The 16,718-nt window shown below is 48.3% G+C and overlaps 1 protein-coding gene across 6 annotated transcripts; it reads left to right on the top strand.

Annotated features, from left to right (window-relative positions):
- The first annotated feature begins 1,715 nt into the window (after positions 1-1,715).
- On the top strand, positions 1,716-16,599 carry PAN2 (poly(A) specific ribonuclease subunit PAN2). Of its 6 annotated transcripts, none has more exons than XM_022571842.3 (26): positions 1,717-1,870; positions 2,518-2,925; positions 6,249-6,418; positions 6,530-6,650; positions 6,779-6,856; positions 7,501-7,768; positions 8,184-8,526; positions 8,732-8,828; positions 10,023-10,142; positions 10,357-10,476; positions 10,751-10,879; positions 11,007-11,206; positions 11,318-11,451; positions 11,588-11,694; positions 11,909-12,007; positions 12,124-12,197; positions 12,304-12,451; positions 12,889-13,032; positions 13,168-13,227; positions 13,447-13,537; positions 14,145-14,302; positions 14,403-14,546; positions 14,678-14,857; positions 14,985-15,078; positions 15,364-15,561; positions 15,912-16,599. In XM_022571842.3, exons 2-26 carry the CDS (start codon positions 2,644-2,646, stop codon positions 15,944-15,946), a joined length of 3,594 nt encoding a protein of 1,197 aa, XP_022427550.1. In that variant the 5' UTR covers positions 1,717-1,870; positions 2,518-2,643; the 3' UTR covers positions 15,947-16,599. The 6 variants fall into 6 exon arrangements, with proteins under 6 accessions (XP_089777007.1, XP_022427550.1, XP_022427547.1 ...); XM_022571839.3 differs by having other exon boundaries at positions 11,318-11,463; XM_022571840.3 differs by having other exon boundaries at positions 11,315-11,451.
- The last annotated feature ends 119 nt before the right edge of the window (positions 16,600-16,718 follow it).

The raw sequence follows: 16,718 nt of genomic DNA, 5'->3' as shown, positions 1-16,718 counted from the left end.
GCTGGGGGATGGGATGAGAGGGACAAGGGTGAGTTGGAGGCATGGGGCTTTGTTTCACTTCCTGGTGCTCCGGGAGTTGGGTAGGAAGCAAGGTTGGTGGGGCGATTGTGGGACTGTTGTGTGACAGGAACTACTTCCAGGACTAGGTCTGACCTGGAGCTGCAAGGAGACCTTGACGTCAGCAGGACCTCAACCGTTAATGCAAATTATACTGACAAGCAGGCCTTTCCAGTTGGATGCCCAGACGCCAAATCCAGTTGAAGTTTCCCGAGGTGGTTAGTAATGATGGCTTATATCCAACTCTCACTTTATGCCAAGTACTTAGTTTAAGCACTTTTCATATATTAACCCATTTAATTCTCACAACAACACAATTAGATAGGTACTATCGTTATCACCATATTACAGATGAGGAAACTGAGGTGCAGAGATAAGTAATTTGCCTAAGATCACTATTAAGTGGCCAGAATTACAGTGCAGACTCCAGATCCTGCATTCTCAGTCATTCCATTATATTGGACACTGAGGCAACACTAAGCATCTTAATAAAGTAGCTCATTTAGCCCAGGTATCTCTGGCATCTCAGACCCTTTAATTCTTACTGTTGAGCCTTTCTTAGAGACCTCAATATGGAAATTTCTCAAGGGTAGGTACTGTCCCTGTCTCTCAGCACCCATCTTCTTACAGGATTTTAAATCTAGGGACCTCTGAAGTCAGATCAGTTTGAGAGACCCTCTGAGTTAAGGTGTTTTTCTCTCCATCAATGACCTCTGACAAGTCTAGAACCCCTCTGAGTCCTGGAAAACTAAATTCTTGGGTTCTTTTATGAAGGTCTATTTACCAGTCTTCATTGAGAGAGAGAAATGCTTTAAAACTGTATCCTCTATGAGGAATTCCTTCCACCAGAGGCCCTCTATGTGGCCTTTAGAAACTGAGCTAAAATACCCCACAGACATCTAACAACCTGGATCTATTCCAAAGCAGTTCAAGCTCAGAGTTGGACCCCAAGAATCCCTAAGTGCTGACGCTAAATCTGTAAGAGTTTGGGGAAGGCAAATGTCTCAATTTGCTATGCCCTGTCCCTCTGAGGAATAATGTCCAGCTCCACGAGCTAGGGGAATTTGATAGCTGAGGAGTCCTGTTCCCTGGAAATATTACCGGCGCCTCTGGGGAGGGAACAATCACAGATGGGAGTTTCAGACGGTTGCCTTTAGAATCATAGAAGATACAGCTACTTGGGCCGTGTTAGGAGGCTGCCTCCCGCTTCCTTTTTTCTCTCCCATGCCTGGAAATGATAGGAAATGCCAGCGAGTTTCGGGGGTAACAGGGTCGGAGGTGGCGGAGTGCTCACAAGAGCACCACGGGAAGAGGGGGTGGACTGGGCCATACTGGGAATACCCAGCAATCGATTCCCAATGCTTTGCCTTGGGCGCCCCTTATTCTAGTTTCTAAAGCTATAGGGAGCATGAAAGTTCGATCTGCAAGCCTGGGGCTCTCTAATTTTGTTTAAAGAAGGCTTAAAAGAGAAGAGGTTACTTTCTAACGCAGCAAACAGGGACAATGTCTGACTACGTGTGTCCCTACCCGCGCCCCGTAGCTCTTGCTTTTGCTCAGCTCCCGTGTCACACGTCTTCTCGCGGGGCCGGCTGTACCTGGCTCCTTCCGATTGGCTGAGGTGAGCCCCTAGCCCTTCCTGATTGGAAGCGACGACTGGGAGTGCGCCGTCTTTTCCGTCGTAGAGTTTGGTTGAACCAGAGGCGCGGGGGAGAATTGGGGAAACTGGAATTTCCCGCGGAGCTGACGGCGCTTGTTCTCCCCCCTACTCGTTTAATTCCGCGCGCTCCAAAATATCCGCCATGGAGAAATCTTGGTAATGACCCAATCCCCGTAAGCATCCCGGGAACACATCTGACCCCTTCCCTAATCCCTCCCCTCCCCGCCGCCGGGGGAGAATTATGGGTAATTGATTTCTCTGGTTCCCCCCGAGAATTCTGGGTAACTAGCTATTTCCATCACGTACCCCTACCCCCGCCCCAACTGTGGGTAATTGGCCATTCTTATTTTCCCCTAGAGAATCCTGGGTAACATTGCAGAGGATTCTGGGAAATTGACTTCTCTTGTTCTCCCCTCTCAACCACCTACCCCCACCCCTAATTCTGGGAAACAAGCACGTTAGCTCCCTCTACCTAACCCCTACCCCCGCAGTTGCTGCTCTTACTACTGATGGTTCAGAGATGAACCAGGCAAGTGAGCAGACCTGAAGGGAGGTGAAAGGGAAGTCAGGGATTGAGTTAGTGGGGTGGTGGGGAGTACAGAGTGCCTAGAGGAGAAGAGGAAGGGACAGCACTTCTCCCACCTCTATCCCAATGCCCATTCCCTTCCTGCTTGTTCGTCCCGTGCCTAGCATTCTCACATTTTCTGCCTGCATCATCTCCCCCCTTGCCGGTAAAACTTGGAACACCCTAAGTACAAATACCTGGGCCTACCCCTGACTCAGCTATCTCTTTCCCTTTGCAGGTCAGGATGTCCATTCTAGGTTCACTGGTGTCATCCTGCTGAAGGCTGGGTCAGGCATCCAAAGGGGCTGTGGCAAGGGAGGGTGTGACACGGGTCTAATCTGCTGCCATCACCATCATCATCATCATGAACTTCGAGGTTCTGGACCCTGGACTAGCAGAGTATGCTCCAGCCATGCATTCTGCCCTGGATCCTGTCCTGGATGCCCACCTGAACCCAAGTCTGCTACAGAATGTGGAGCTGGACCCGGAGGGAGTGGCCTTAGAGGCTCTTCCCGTCCAGGAGTCAGTGCACATAATGGAAGGTGTCTACTCTGAGTTGCACAGTGTGGTGGCTGAAGTGGGTGTGCCTGTCTCCGTCTCCCACTTTGACTTGCACGAGGAGATGCTGTGGGTGGGAAGCCATGGGGTAAGAACTGTACTCCTTTGTAATGGCTGGACGGAGATGTTGGAGGTCTTTTATCTGGTTTTAACCCAAGAACAGATGCTTTGCAGGGAGCCAGAACTGAGTTGAGGTGATGAAAGTTAGCTGGGTCTCCAAGTCAAGCCAAGAGGAGGGGAGTGGAGGGAGAAAGGGGGAGTCATAGGATCCAGAGATGCTTTACATAGGTGTTCTTTTTCAGAAGGCATCCCAATTCTACCACAATTTGCCCATTCCATGCTTTGATTAATCTTAATAACTACACATCAGTTAGCCTATAGCCATCTAAATATAGTCTCTAATGCTCCTCCTCTGTTTTCCATTTTTATAATTATAGAATATTTTCTTTTCTGGCCGTGCCGCGTGGCTTGTGGGATCTTAGTACCCCCAACCAGGGATCAAACCTGGGCCCTGGCAGTGAAAGCGCCAAGTCCTAACCACTGGACCACCAGGGAATTCCCTAATTATGGAATGTTTAGTGCATGTTTCTGCATGTGTTACATGGAAACATTTTGTCTTTGGCTGATTATAATCTCTCTGGGAGCAGTTATCATTGTTAATTTCTTAAAATGTATCCATATTGCCAATATGCTAGGGAGCCCAAAGATTTTGTAAGAAATAACATGGTATCCTTGGTTTACTAATTTACCTTCCATAGGGCGGGAATTGTTTTTCCTTTGGAATGAGTGGATTTTTTTGGTAATATACTCAATTCAGTAGGCAGTGTCTACTGACAGGCTAGGCCCAGGGAATAAAGCTGAATAAAACATAATCCTTGCCCTCAAGGAGTTCACAGGACAACGAGGAAAACAAAAAAACATATGAACAGATAATTTTATGGCACTTTAAAAGAAACTAAAATGTTTCACTTAATAATTATGAATTTAGGATATAAACTAATAAATGCCAGTGTGAAAATACGTACTGAGTGTTGGTGAGCATAGAAGAGGATTAGAGGATCTCCAGAAGGAAGTGACACCTGCGCTGAGTCTTGAGAGATGAGTAGGAGTCAGATGAAGAAGGGGAGGAAATGCTATCTTGGCAAAAGCAACAGGGTAAACAGTGATTCCCAAGATATTATATAGCATGATGATTGCAGAGCGCAGGAACTATAAGGAAGTAGGGTTTACTGGACTAGACGATGAAGCTGAAGAGTTAGACATTTCTTCAGCCAGTGTGTTTTGAGCACCTTTAAGGTGCCAGACCTTGCTCTGGGGTCTAAGTTTGGAATAAGCATTTTAAAAGACAACGCAAATATATTTATGACATATCAGGTGTTGCTTAGAATCCTTAAGAAAAATACAGTGGAATAAGGGAGTTGAGGTATCGAAGGGTGGGAGGTGTTGCTATTTTACATAGTTGGTCAAGGGAAGGGCTCTCTGATAAAGTCACATTTGAGTAGAGACCTGGATGCAGGCCAGGATGTCCATTCTAATCTCCCTAGAAGGGAGGGAGGGAGCCATGCAGATATCGGGGGGAGAACATTCTAAAAAACCTCATATGCTATGCTAAAAGAGTTGGACTGATTCTTCAGTCCACTGAAGGTTTTTATCCAGAAAGACAAGGTCCGGTTTGCATCTTAGGTGGAGTGCTGAGGTAGCAGTACAGAGTTTGATTTAAGGGGAATGGGGCAGGACTCAGTGTACAGTATGTTGTAGTAGTTCACATAAAATACATTGAAGGCCTGAATGAAGCACTGTAGAGATTTATACATGAGAACAGATTTGAGAAATATTTAGGAAGTAAAATAAATAAGATTTAAGTCAACTACCAGTGACTTACTCCACTGAGTAGATCATGGTACCATAGGGAATACAGTTAAGAGGAATTGAAATGGGGTAAAGATGGTGAATTTTTTTTTTAATTAATTTATTTTTGGCTGCGTTGGGTCTCTGTTGCTGCGTGCGGGCTTTCTCTAGTTGTTGCCAGCGGGGGCTACTCTTCGTTGTGGTGTGCGGGCTTCTCACTGCTGTGGCTTCTCTTGTTGCGGAGCACGGGCTCTAGGCTCGCAGGCTTCAGTAGTTGCAACACTCGTGGGCTCTAGAGCGCAGGCTCAGTAGTTGTGTCACACGGGCTTAGTTGCCCTGCGGCATGTGAGATCTTCCCGGAGCAGGGCTCAAACCGATGTCCCCTGCATTGGCAGGTGGATTCTTAACCACTGCCCCACCAGGAAAGCCCAAGATGGTGAATTTGATTTAGGATGTAACAAGTTTGAGGTTCTCATGGGATATCTAAAGAGAAACATATAGTAGGAATTTGGATGTATGAGTCTGAAGCTTGAGGCAGTGGTCTGGGCTAGAGGAGAAAAGTAGGATTCATCAACTTTAAGATGAATGGTTAAAACCTTAAGAGTAGGTGAGATTATCTAGGAAGAAAAGTAGAGTGAGAAGATAGTGGGCTGGGAATAGCCATGTTTCAAGAGTGGTCATAAGGGTTGCACATAAGGAGAAGATAAGTGAGCTAAGAGTCAGGAGAGAAACCAGGAGTGGATGATGTCATAGGAGCCGAGGATGGCATGAGTTTCACATTCTCTCTATTCCAGCCTGTGACCCACAGTACACATTTCCCAGTTGGCTGGTAGAGATTATGACTTGACTGTGGGGACTTCCCTGGTGGCGCAGTGGTTAAGAACCCGCCTGCCAATGCAGGGGACACGGGTTCGAGCCCTAGTCCGGGAGGATCCCACATGCTGCGGAGCAACTAAGCCCGTGCGCCACAACTACTGAGCCTGCGCTCTAGAGCCCACGAGCCACAACTACTGAGCCTGCGTGCTGCAACTACTGAAGCTCGTGAGCCTCGATCCCATGCTCCGCAACAAGAGAAGCCACCGCAGTGAGAAGCCCATGCTCCACGATGAAGAGTAGCCCCCGTTCGCCACAACTAGAGAAAGCCCGCGCACATCAACGAAGACCCAAAGCAGGCAAAAATTAAATAAATAAATTTATTAAACAAAAAAAAAAGACTGTGGAACGTAAGAAATCCAGCTGGCCATTGGAGGATTGGACCCACGACCCTGACCTTCTGAGCACTGTTCTAACCAACTGAGCCATTACCTATTCAGCAAGGACACTGTGAGGATAAAATGAGGTAGAGTTTATAGAACTACTTTGTAAAGCATTAAACAAACATAAGATAGTATTATCAGTGTTTTTATCACTAAGATTGGTGCTCAGCCTTATGCCTTAGTCACTGCTAGCCAGAAAGGCCAGGCAAGAATGGAGAAAAACTGAGCAATGTCCAGTCTCTGATTTGTATCTGGGATGGCCTTGCCCCTCCGCTCAGGATGTCTCTCATCTTTTTGTCCACTACAGGGCCATGCCACGTCATTTTTCGGCCCAGCTTTGGAACGCTACTCATCATTTCAGGTCAATGGCAGTGATGACATTCGGCAGATCCAAAGCCTGGAGAATGGCATCCTTTTTCTTACCAAGAACAACCTGAAGTATATGGCCCGTGGAGGCCTTATTATATTTGATTACCTGTAAGTAGTTTCTCACCTCTGGACTGGGAAAGAGGGTCCCTCACAGAGTGGGAAGTCTAGAGAATTGGAAACTTTTGAGACCCTGGCCCCTTAGCTTTTCCTCTCTCACAGGCTGGATGAGAGTGAAGATATGCACAGTCTGCTGCTGACTGACAGCAGCACTCTGCTCGTTGGTGGGCTGCAGAACCACATATTGGAGATTGACCTTAACACTGTCCAGGAGACTCAGAAGGTACAAGCAGGGCCTGAGGTTATTGGGGGGAGTATAAGCTGGAAATGCCTGTGATGTGTGCGACCTTTCTGTTCCTTTGGTCTGTGGGAAGAATCATTCTCACTGGTTTCTCCCGCTTCCCTCCACAGTATGCAGTTGAGACACCTGGAGTCACTATCATGAGACAGACGAATCGCTTCTTCTTCTGTGGCCACACATCTGGCAGGGTGACTGACTATGTTCCACTTTTCCTCCCACCATGGGGCCTGTTTCACCAGATATGTGATTGGGCTCTGCCTTTTCCTCATTTCTGGGGCTGTAGTTGGAGGGTGGAAGGAGTGGATTGAGTTCCTACTTAGCCATGTTATACTATGAGATTATCTTTCAGCCTGATGTTTTCTGTTGTAAATGGGTATCTCAGAGGCAAAGGGGTAAACAAGAGCTCTCTTTGGGGTCCCATCCGGCTCTTGGCATCTGTTTTTGCTTTTTTTTATGCTTTAATTGCCTGTATCCTAGAGCCGTAGTTTTTTTTGTTTTGGTTTGGTTTTGTATTTTTTGTTTTTTTTTTGTTTTTTTTGCGGTACGCGGGCCTCTCCCTGCTGTGGCCTCTCCCGTTGCGGAGCACAGGCTCCGGACGCACAGGCTCAGCGGCCATGGCCCACGGGCCCAGCCGCTCCGCAGCATGTGGGATCTTCCCGGACTGGGGCACGAACCTGCGTCCCCTGCGTCGGCAGGCGGACTCTCGACCACTGCGCCACCAGGGAAGCCCAGAGCCGTAGTTCTTTGGGTAGGGGCCTCACAAGGTTGGGTAGCTGGCAGGTCCTCTTCCTGATAGCAGCGTTGGCGGATAGCCAAGTTCTCTCTTCTTCAGGTTTCCCTGCGAGACCTCCGTACTTTTAAGGTGGAGCATGAGTTTGATGCCTTCTCAGGGAGTCTGTCGGATTTTGATGTGCACGGCAACCTGCTAGCCACTTGTGGTTTCTCCAGCCGCCTCACCGGCCTGGCCTGTGACCGTTTCCTTAAGGTGTATGATCTACGCATGATGCGTGCCATCACACCACTTCAAGTTCATGTGGATCCTGCCTTCTTACGCTTCATCCCTACATATACTTCTCGTCTTGCTATCATCTCCCAGTCAGGTATGAAGGGGATGTAGGATGGGGTAAGAGGAGTTAATGAGTGAAGGGGAACTAGGCACGAGAAGAAGTGTGCTCCCTGGAATTTCTTTGTTGGGGAAAAAGTAACCTTTCTGAGGGATCTCAGGGTCTCACTTAGGTTTGGTAAGAGATTAGAGCTTTTATTTTCTCCGAGTGTGAAGAACACATATGCAAAAAATATAGGTAGAGCAGGCAAAGCAACTTTAGAACTGTCCTTTGCTGGGTAGCAAACCTCCCTGTGGTTTATGGGAAGGCATCAGATGGTACTTTCTCTTATCTCTAGGAATGGATTTGGGGCCCATCTTTGCTTGATACCAGGGGAAGAGGGTAGGAAGGGCATAGAAGGATGGCTCCCTTTCATCTTCCAGGGCTCAGTAGGCTTCCTTCTCCCTCCTAGGGCAGTGCCAGTTTTGTGAGCCCACAGGCCTGGCCAATCCAGCAGACATCTTTCACGTGAATCCTGTGGGGCCTCTGCTAATGACGTTTGACGTGTCAGCCAGCAAGCAGGCCCTCGCCTTTGGGGATTCTGAGGGCTGTGTGCATCTCTGGACTGATTCCCCTGAGCCTTCCTTCAACCCCTACTCCCGTGAGACCGAGTTTGCTTTGCCCTGTCTCGTGGACTCACTGCCTCCTCTGGACTGGAGCCAGGACCTGCTGCCTCTTTCCCTCATCCCTGTCCCGCTCACCACTGACACGCTTCTCTCTGATTGGCCTGCTGCCAACTCCGCTCCAGCTCCCAGGTTGTACCTCACCTCTGGGCCAAAAGGAGGGAGGGGGAAAGGGCCAAGATACCAGGATTCTCTGCAAGCTGTGTTATTATTCTACTTCTTTCCTGATTTTTGTCTACTCTCAGTATTTTCTTTTTTTTTTCTGGTCCCTTGGGGATTGGGGGCTGAATGGGCAGACACCACAACCTTCAAGCCCTAGAACTATGCTACATTATAGGCGAGCACCCCCTGTGGATGCAGAGATTCTGCGCACCATGAAGAAGGTGGGCTTCATTGGCTATGCACCCAACCCCCGCACCAGGCTGCGCAATCAGGTATGTTCAGAGAGGAGAGGGTCAGCCCCCACCCCAGCCCATTGGTGTTTCTCCTGTCTTTTTCCTTTGGTAGTTCTCATTAATTTTTTTAAAATAAATTTTATTTATTTATTTATTTTTGGCTGCGTTGGGTCTTCGTTGCTGTGCGCAGGCTTCCTCTAGTTGCAGCGAGCAGGGGCTACTCTTTGTTGCGGTGCGCGGGCATCTCATTGCGGTGGCTTCTTGTTGCGGAGTGCAGGCTTCAGTAGTTGTGGCACGTGGGCTCAATAGTTGTGGCTCGCGGGCTCTAGAGCGCAGGCTCAGTAGTTGTGGCACACGGGCTTAGTTGCTCCGCGGCATGTGGGATCTTTCCGGACCAGGGCTCGAACCCGTGTCTCCTGCATTGGCAGGCGGATTCTTAACCACTGCGCCACCAGGGAAGTCCCTTCTCATTACTATTTGCTTTTAGTCAGTCAGTAAAGGTTTTTTGAAGCCTGCTGAATTGAAGGTACTATACTAGGTGTTAGGGTTCAGAGACATAAAAGATAGGGTCCTTGCTCTTAAGAAGTTTAGTGTTCGGTTGGTGAAGGTAAGACCTGTGCATAGCAGAAATTATTTATGTTCTATTGTTAAATGCTAAAGGAATGTTAGAAGCATTCAGTGCGAGAGCTATTTAGAGGGAAAACTGTACTCTGGGCTCGAGTGGTCAGGGAGGGCAGTACTAAAAGAGGTGGATGTTGAGCTGGAAAGGTGAAAGACGGGCAAGTAGATGGTAACAGGGGAGGCTTTCAAGATGAGAGAACAGTGTTACTGAAGTCTCAGAAGGCCTGACAGGGACTATGCTGGAGTGGCTGTTAGTACTGGGAAACAGTGAGAGATGAAGTTTGGAAAGGGGCCAGTTGTGAAGCCTTGCATACCAGTGTATAGCAGAAGTGATGCACCGAAAGGGCCATTCTGGGTGGGGTAGTCTGGTGGCGGCATGCTGGACAGAGTGCACGTGGGGGAGCCCAGTGTGGACGCCATCGGCATTGTCCAGCTGTGATGAGGTAGGGTGATGGCAGTGGGAATGAAAAGGAAGCAGTGGATGCTGAAAATCCCATGAAATTAGAAGGTTCAGGACTTGGTGATGATAGCTTCAGTGTTGGAATAAAGGTAGGGGGAAACCAAAGACGATTATACACATCCAACGAGGCTACCTCTTTTTAAAAACCCTAGATTCCTTACCGACTCAAGGAGTCTGACAGTGAATTTGACAGCTTCAGCCAGGTCACTGAGTCACCAGTAGGGCGGGAAGAGGAGCCACATCGCCACATGGTCTCTAAGAAATACCGCAAGGTGCTGGGGGATACCAAGGAATGGGCCTTCTGGGATGTGGGGAAAGGTTCCCGGGGAAGGGGGTCACATGAGAAAGAATTGAAGGGCTCATTCAGGAAGCCTTCACCTATCACTCTGGACTCAGGAGGGAGGTTTGGGGGAAGGTTATGGCTACTGCAAAGATTTAGGGGACTCTGAGGATGTCTTCCTCTTGCTCAGACTGTTTCTGCTTCAGGTGACCATCAAATACTCCAAGCTAGGGCTGGAGGACTTTGACTTCAAACACTACAATAAGACGCTGTTTGCTGGATTAGAGCCCCACATCCCCAATGCCTACTGTAACTGCATGATCCAGGTAAGGCTGGGTGTTCCTGCGATTTGAACATGGCTACTGCTTTTCTTTTTCTCTGTGGGCCCCCCAACCCCTCGTCTTTTTCCAGGTCTCCCCAGCCAAGTCCACTTAGACCTCCTCTACCATTCTTTCTTGCCCCTCAGCCTTCAGGTCTCCTCTGTGAGCTCTGCTTCTTCAGTGGACTCCAGCTCTGTATTCTCCACCATCTCTTAACCTTCCGATTTCTCTTCCTCCCTGTACCAGTTGTCTGCATCATATCTCCTGCTCTTCCCTCCAGGTGCTCTATTTCCTGGAGCCTGTTCGCTGTCTAATCCAGAACCACCTTTGCCAGAAGGAGTTCTGCCTAGCATGTGAGCTGGGTTTCCTCTTCCACATGTTGGACCTCTCCCGAGGTGACCCTTGTCAGGTCAGTGCCTGGAGACCTGGGACAATAAAAGGGGAAGGGAGGTGGACAGTAGGCAGGGTCATCACTCTGCAGATGGCCACAAAAGAGAAAATAACCCTTTTCCACCAACACACTTCCTGGATTCCAGGGCAGTAATTTTCTTCGGGCGTTCCGCACCATTCCTGAGGCCTCGGCCCTTGGTCTGATTTTGGCTGACTCGGATGAGGCTTCAGGCAAGGGCAATCTGGCCAGGCTCATTCAGAGGTGGAATCGCTTCATTCTCACTCAACTGCATCAAGATTTGCAGGAGCTGGAAGTACCCCAGGCTTATCGAGGTGCTGGAGGCAGGTATGGAATTGGGACAGGAATAGTTAAAGCCCCCATGATAAGCCCCACTGTGACTTAAAGGGTCTCCTGACTCCCTCAGTGTGCATATATTGCCCTCCCCACTCTTAGCAGCTTTTGCTCATCGGGAGACTCTGTCATTGGGCAGCTGTTCAGCTGTGAGATGGAAAACTGCAGCCTCTGCCGCTGTGGCAGTGAGACCGTGCGAGCCTCATCCACCCTGCTCTTCACGCTCTCCTACCCTGAGGGTAGCAACACTGGTATACCCTGCAGCTGGGTTGGGGAGGCTCCCCCAGATGTCCTGTAACATCAAGGAGAGGGTGTTGGGGGGGCTAACAGTGGGTACAGGGAGGACCTGGAATGAAGCATCCAGTTTCCCCTCAGATAAAACCGGGAAGAACTGTGACTTTGCTCAGGTGCTGAAGCGAAGCATCTGCCTGGAGCAGAATACACAGGCCTGGTGTGACAACTGTGAAAAGTACCAGCCCACGGTGAGTGGGCTGTTGCACTGGACTAGAGTCCTGCCATGTTGGGGACTCGGCCATGGTCTCATCTGGGACTGGCCGGGTCAGCACCACCATCCAGCGATCTATAGGGAGTGGGAAGAACCCCAACTGGAGGATGCAGATCCAGGCTTAACTGTTCATGTCCAGGTTTCTCTCCCTGTAGGCTGCCTGCCATTCCTTGTTTGTTTTATCCTCTCAGATTCAGACCCGCAACATCTGCCATCTCCCAGATATTCTTGTCATCAATTGTGAGGTGAACAGCTTGAAAGAAGCTGATTTCTGGAGAATGCAGGCTGAGGTAAGGCCTGAGTCTGGAAGCAGGACTTTAGGAGTATTTTTTAGTTCTTCCCTCTTTTGACTTCCATATATGGTTAATGTTCCTGAGGAATTGGATATTTTCTCCTTTGTGTTCAGGTTGCCTTCAAGATAGCAATAAAGAAGCATGGTGGGGAAATCTCCAAGAATAAGGAGTTTGCTTTGGCTGATTGGTAGGTCTTGTCTATAGAGTGGTCAAAGGATTGAACTACTCAGGGGCTTCTCTTGTCACTGGTCAGATCTCCTCAGAACAAATTTCCAATTCTCCTGTCCTGATAGGAAGGAACTAGGGAGTCCAGAGGGCATGCTGATGTGTCCCTCCATTGAGGAGTTGAAGAATGTCTGGCTTCCTTTCTCCATTCGAATGAAGATGACCAAGAACAAAGGGCTGGATGTTTGCAATTGGACTGATGGGGATGAGATGCAGGTTGTTGAAAAACTGGGAAGAGGAGGGGGAATAAGGGAGAGAAGGTCCGGGAATTCCCTGGCGGTCCAGTCGTTAGGACTCGGCGCTCTCACTGCTGGGGCCCCGAGTTCGATCCCTGGTCCGGAACTAGAATCCCATAAGCCGCGTGGCGCGGCCCAAAAAAAAAAAAAAAAAAGAGAGAAGGTCGGGGCAGAAGCAAGGCAAGGGGAAGGTGGAATTTAGCATAGGGGAAAAAAGGGAATAAGGCCTAGTATTCACCAGTTATGGGCTTTTCCAGAGTGACTCAGTTCAGTGTTGGGAGTCATAGATGGGCTAGGATGGAAAGAACCCACCCTCGTCCCCCATCCCTATACCCCAGACTCCCTGTCCTCTATCCCCATTCCCCTTCCTTCCTCATCCTTAAACTTAGCTTAGCAGCCTGGGTACCCCCCTCACAGTGGGGCCCAGCCAGGGCAGAGGAGGAGCATGGTGTCTATGTGTATGACCTGATGGCTACTGTGGTACACATCCTGGACTCACGCACAGGGGGCAGCCTGGTGGCTCACATCAAAGTTGGAGAGACCTACCACCAGCGCAAGGAGGTGAGTGAGGTAATACAGGGCAGGGACACTCCTGGTGGTGGCCACAGTGGAGTCCCAGGTCTGTCCTTATCTTAAGTCTGAGCCAGAATGCTCCAGCCATCACTTTGGCATCACTGTGTCTCTGTATCTCCACAGGGTGTTACCCACCAGCAGTGGTATCTCTTCAACGACTTTCTCATTGAACCTATTGATAAGGTTAGTTGTAATACATTCTGTTCCCCCTTTCATCTCCCTTTTTTTAGCATCCTCATCCTCAGTGCCTGAGAGAGTGCCAGGCAGATTCAGAGGGGGGGATGGGGCCTCAATAATAAAAAGCAGAGCTAAGAATAGCACCTGAGTCCTGTCTTCTCTCTGACTTGGGATAAAGGGAAAAGGGGCATATATGTAGGCCATTAAGTGCTTTTTCTTTTATAGCATGAAGCTGTGCAGTTTGACATGAATTGGAAAGTGCCTGCTATCCTTTATTACATCAAAAGGAATCTTAATTCCAAATACAACCTGAACAGTAAGTGGTACAGTATAGATCCAAGGGTGTGGGCAATTAGATTGGTCTTCAGGAAGAGATCTGGGAAATAGCTTGTTAAGATTAGGACTGGCGACCAGTGTTAATATTTCCAGGGACAGTAGAGCAATTCCTGCTCATCAGGCCTTAAATTTAGAATCTGGAGATACTGAGGGTGTCGAGGGAAGAGGTGATGGGGGGGAAGTGTGATCAAAATGGCTAAGGTTATGATTTTGAGACTAACCATTCTTATCCCCAAGTGAAGATCTCTTTTTTTGGTGATGAACTCCTTATTAAGTCCCTTTTTGATGCCTTTAAACCATAGTTTCTCTGTAACTTTATTTTTCTGGATTTACTAAGGTAAAGTCTAAAGTGAGAATCTTATTCCTTCCTCTCTGTTAACTTTTTTGGCTTTTTTTAGCATATTTCCCGATAATTTTCTGATTTGTCCTGTTCCGTCTACCTGCTCTGTCCATCAGACATGATCTTTTTACTCACATGCTTTGATTATTGGGATAACAGCGTAGACCTGGTCTCTGGTAGCCACTCCAGCTTCCCTCCCCTGGTCACTTCCCTCTCCCAAGCCATCTTTATGGATTCTCCCTTCCAGTTAAGAACCCCATCGAGGCAAGTGTTCTGCTGGCTGAAGCCTCATTAGCACGGAAGCAGCGGAAAACACATACGACCTTTATTCCCCTGATGCTGAATGAGATGCCACAGGTTGGGGACTTGGTGGGCCTGGACGCTGAGTTTGTCACCCTTAATGAGGTAACCAAGACCAAAAAGGGTGGGGTGTTAGAACAGAACTCTGGGGATATTAGGAGTCATAAGCATTTCTCTGATTTCCTTATGAACTCTTCTCATATAGGAAGAAGCAGAGCTGCGCAGCGATGGCACCAAGTCTACCATCAAGCCAAGCCAGATGTCAGTAGCGAGGATTACCTGCGTTAGGGGCCAGGGACCCAATGAGGGTATCCCCTTCATTGATGACTACATCTCTACCCAGGAGCAGGTAATAGGATGTGGAGATGCAAGTGAGAGAGACCCTGTGCTTATACAGAGTGCCCTAGAACCCAGGGAAGAGTGGCAGGGGGAACTGTGCACCTCGTTTCCTGGGTCGCTTGACCTTTTCTCTATCCCTAGGTGGTGGATTACTTGACTCAGTACTCAGGGATAAAGCCAGGAGACCTTGATGCCAAGATTTCCTCTAAGCACCTTACAACTCTAAAGTCTACCTACTTAAAGCTTCGTTTTCTCATAGACATTGGAGTCAAGTTTGTGGGTCACGGTCTGCAGAAGGACTTCCGGGTCATCAACCTCATGGTTCGGGCAGGGCTCTTTTAAGAGTCTTTCTTTGTGTGTGGGCCCCCCAGGGTATACATTGTGCTTTTGGAAAATGGGAAATTATGGATCCCCTACCTTCAGTCTCCCACTCTTTTATCCCTGGCAGGTGCCCAAGGACCAAGTCCTTGACACTGTTTATCTATTTCACATGCCCCGAAAACGAATGATTTCCCTGCGATTCCTTGCTTGGTACTTTCTGGGTGAGTTGCTCTGCCTTGTAGCTCTTGCTGTGGTCAGCAAGAGCATGAAAATGTGTGAGAGGCCAAGGGGAGTAGCTACGACCCTGGGTTAGTGGTGAGAGTTACTGATGGATTTAATTAGCTTCAGTATCCCTTCTGTGCTCTAGGGTTGATGTTTGGCTCTTTCCCTTAAGGGTAGTCAGGTTTTTTTTGTTGTTGTTTATTGGGAGTTGGGAGTGTGAGTAGAGGACATGTCCTTACCTCCCTTTGCTAGGCCCCAAACTATTCCACTTCTACTTTCCCCAGACTTGAAGATTCAAGGGGAGACCCATGACAGTATTGAGGATGCCCGCACAGCCCTTCAGCTTTACCGAAAGTATCTGGAGCTAAGCAAAAATGGCACTGAGCCTGAGTCCTTCCACAAAGTGCTCAAGGGCCTTTACGAGAAAGGCCGAAAGATGGACTGGAAGGTGCCTGAGCCCGAGGGCCAGACAAGTCCCAAGAGTAAGGCCTGGGATGGGACAGGGGAAACTGGACTGGGTGGGTTTTGGTTGTATATGTGAAGATTATACCCACCGTAATAAGAATGATGATGATGTTAACAACAGTACCACCCCAACAGGTTGTAATATAAAGCACTTAACAGTTTACAAAGCACTTAATCCTCAAAACATTCAGTGAAATTGATTTTATTATTGAAACTCTCTATTGGTCCTAACCTCTTCTTGCCAAGTTCTAAAATGTTTGGGGCAGGTCCACGCCCTCTTTCCGCATTTTTCCTTCATAAGAAGTGCCCCAGGTGCTTTTTCTCCACTCATCTTAGGAGTCAATGCTCTTTGTTTTGTCTCTGACAGATGCAGCTGTCTTCTCTTCAGTGCTGGCGCTCTGACCTCACCCTCTCCCAACGAACAATTCCCTCTCCCTTCAGTTTTCTGTGGCCCTAGAAGTGGGAGATGGCTTCCCAAGTTGGCTATACCCTGTCTACTTCCAGAATTGGACTTGCTCAGGGTCTACAGATGGTGCTATTAATAGAACTGGAATGCAGCAGAACTGTTGCAAAGGGTCTAGGAGCCAGATTCCTTTTTCATCCTTTGCAAAATAGTGGGCCAGAAACAGAGTCTAGAATTGACCCAGGTGGAAAGTAATTCATATTCTTAATAAATATCCTGGGTAATTAATGCCCAGGCAAAGAAGCTCCTGGAACCAAAACTCTCAGTTTCTAGTTGGCTAAGTACTGAAGTCCCGGACAATGACAGGATACAACAATAGCTCAAGACCTAGCTTAAGTCTGACTGCTTGAGGGTTGCCTGGAGGGGCCAGCATTTAGAGTCTGGTCCCAAGCAAATCAGTGTTGCCAACATTATTATTGCCGAAAGGGCCTTTGGGTCCTAGACGAAGCTTCACTGCTGGCTTCACTCCTGTTGACAGCTGAGAAGCATCTGTCTTCCATCCACTCTCCTGTTCCAGGTTTTGTTTTCTTGTTATTTTTTTAAAATTTTTGTCTTAAACTGCATGTTTTATAAAATAAAAACAAAAATATTATTGAGTGTCATCTATCTCATTAGAAATGTGTGCGTGTGGGGTTCTCTTGACTTCAGCTCTCCTCTCAGTGTTTCTGTTACAACTGGAAAAAACTAAGGCTTTCAAATTTACACCCAGAA

This window comes from Delphinapterus leucas, chromosome 11, assembly GCF_059928025.1.
Source record: "Delphinapterus leucas isolate spDelLeu-1000000601 "Yukka" chromosome 11, BTC_Dleu_Yukka2, whole genome shotgun sequence".
In the NCBI taxonomy this organism is placed as follows: domain Eukaryota; kingdom Metazoa; phylum Chordata; class Mammalia; order Artiodactyla; family Monodontidae; genus Delphinapterus; species Delphinapterus leucas.
The sequence above is the reverse complement of the archived record's forward strand: the minus strand, read 5'-3'. Positions and strand labels throughout refer to the sequence as shown.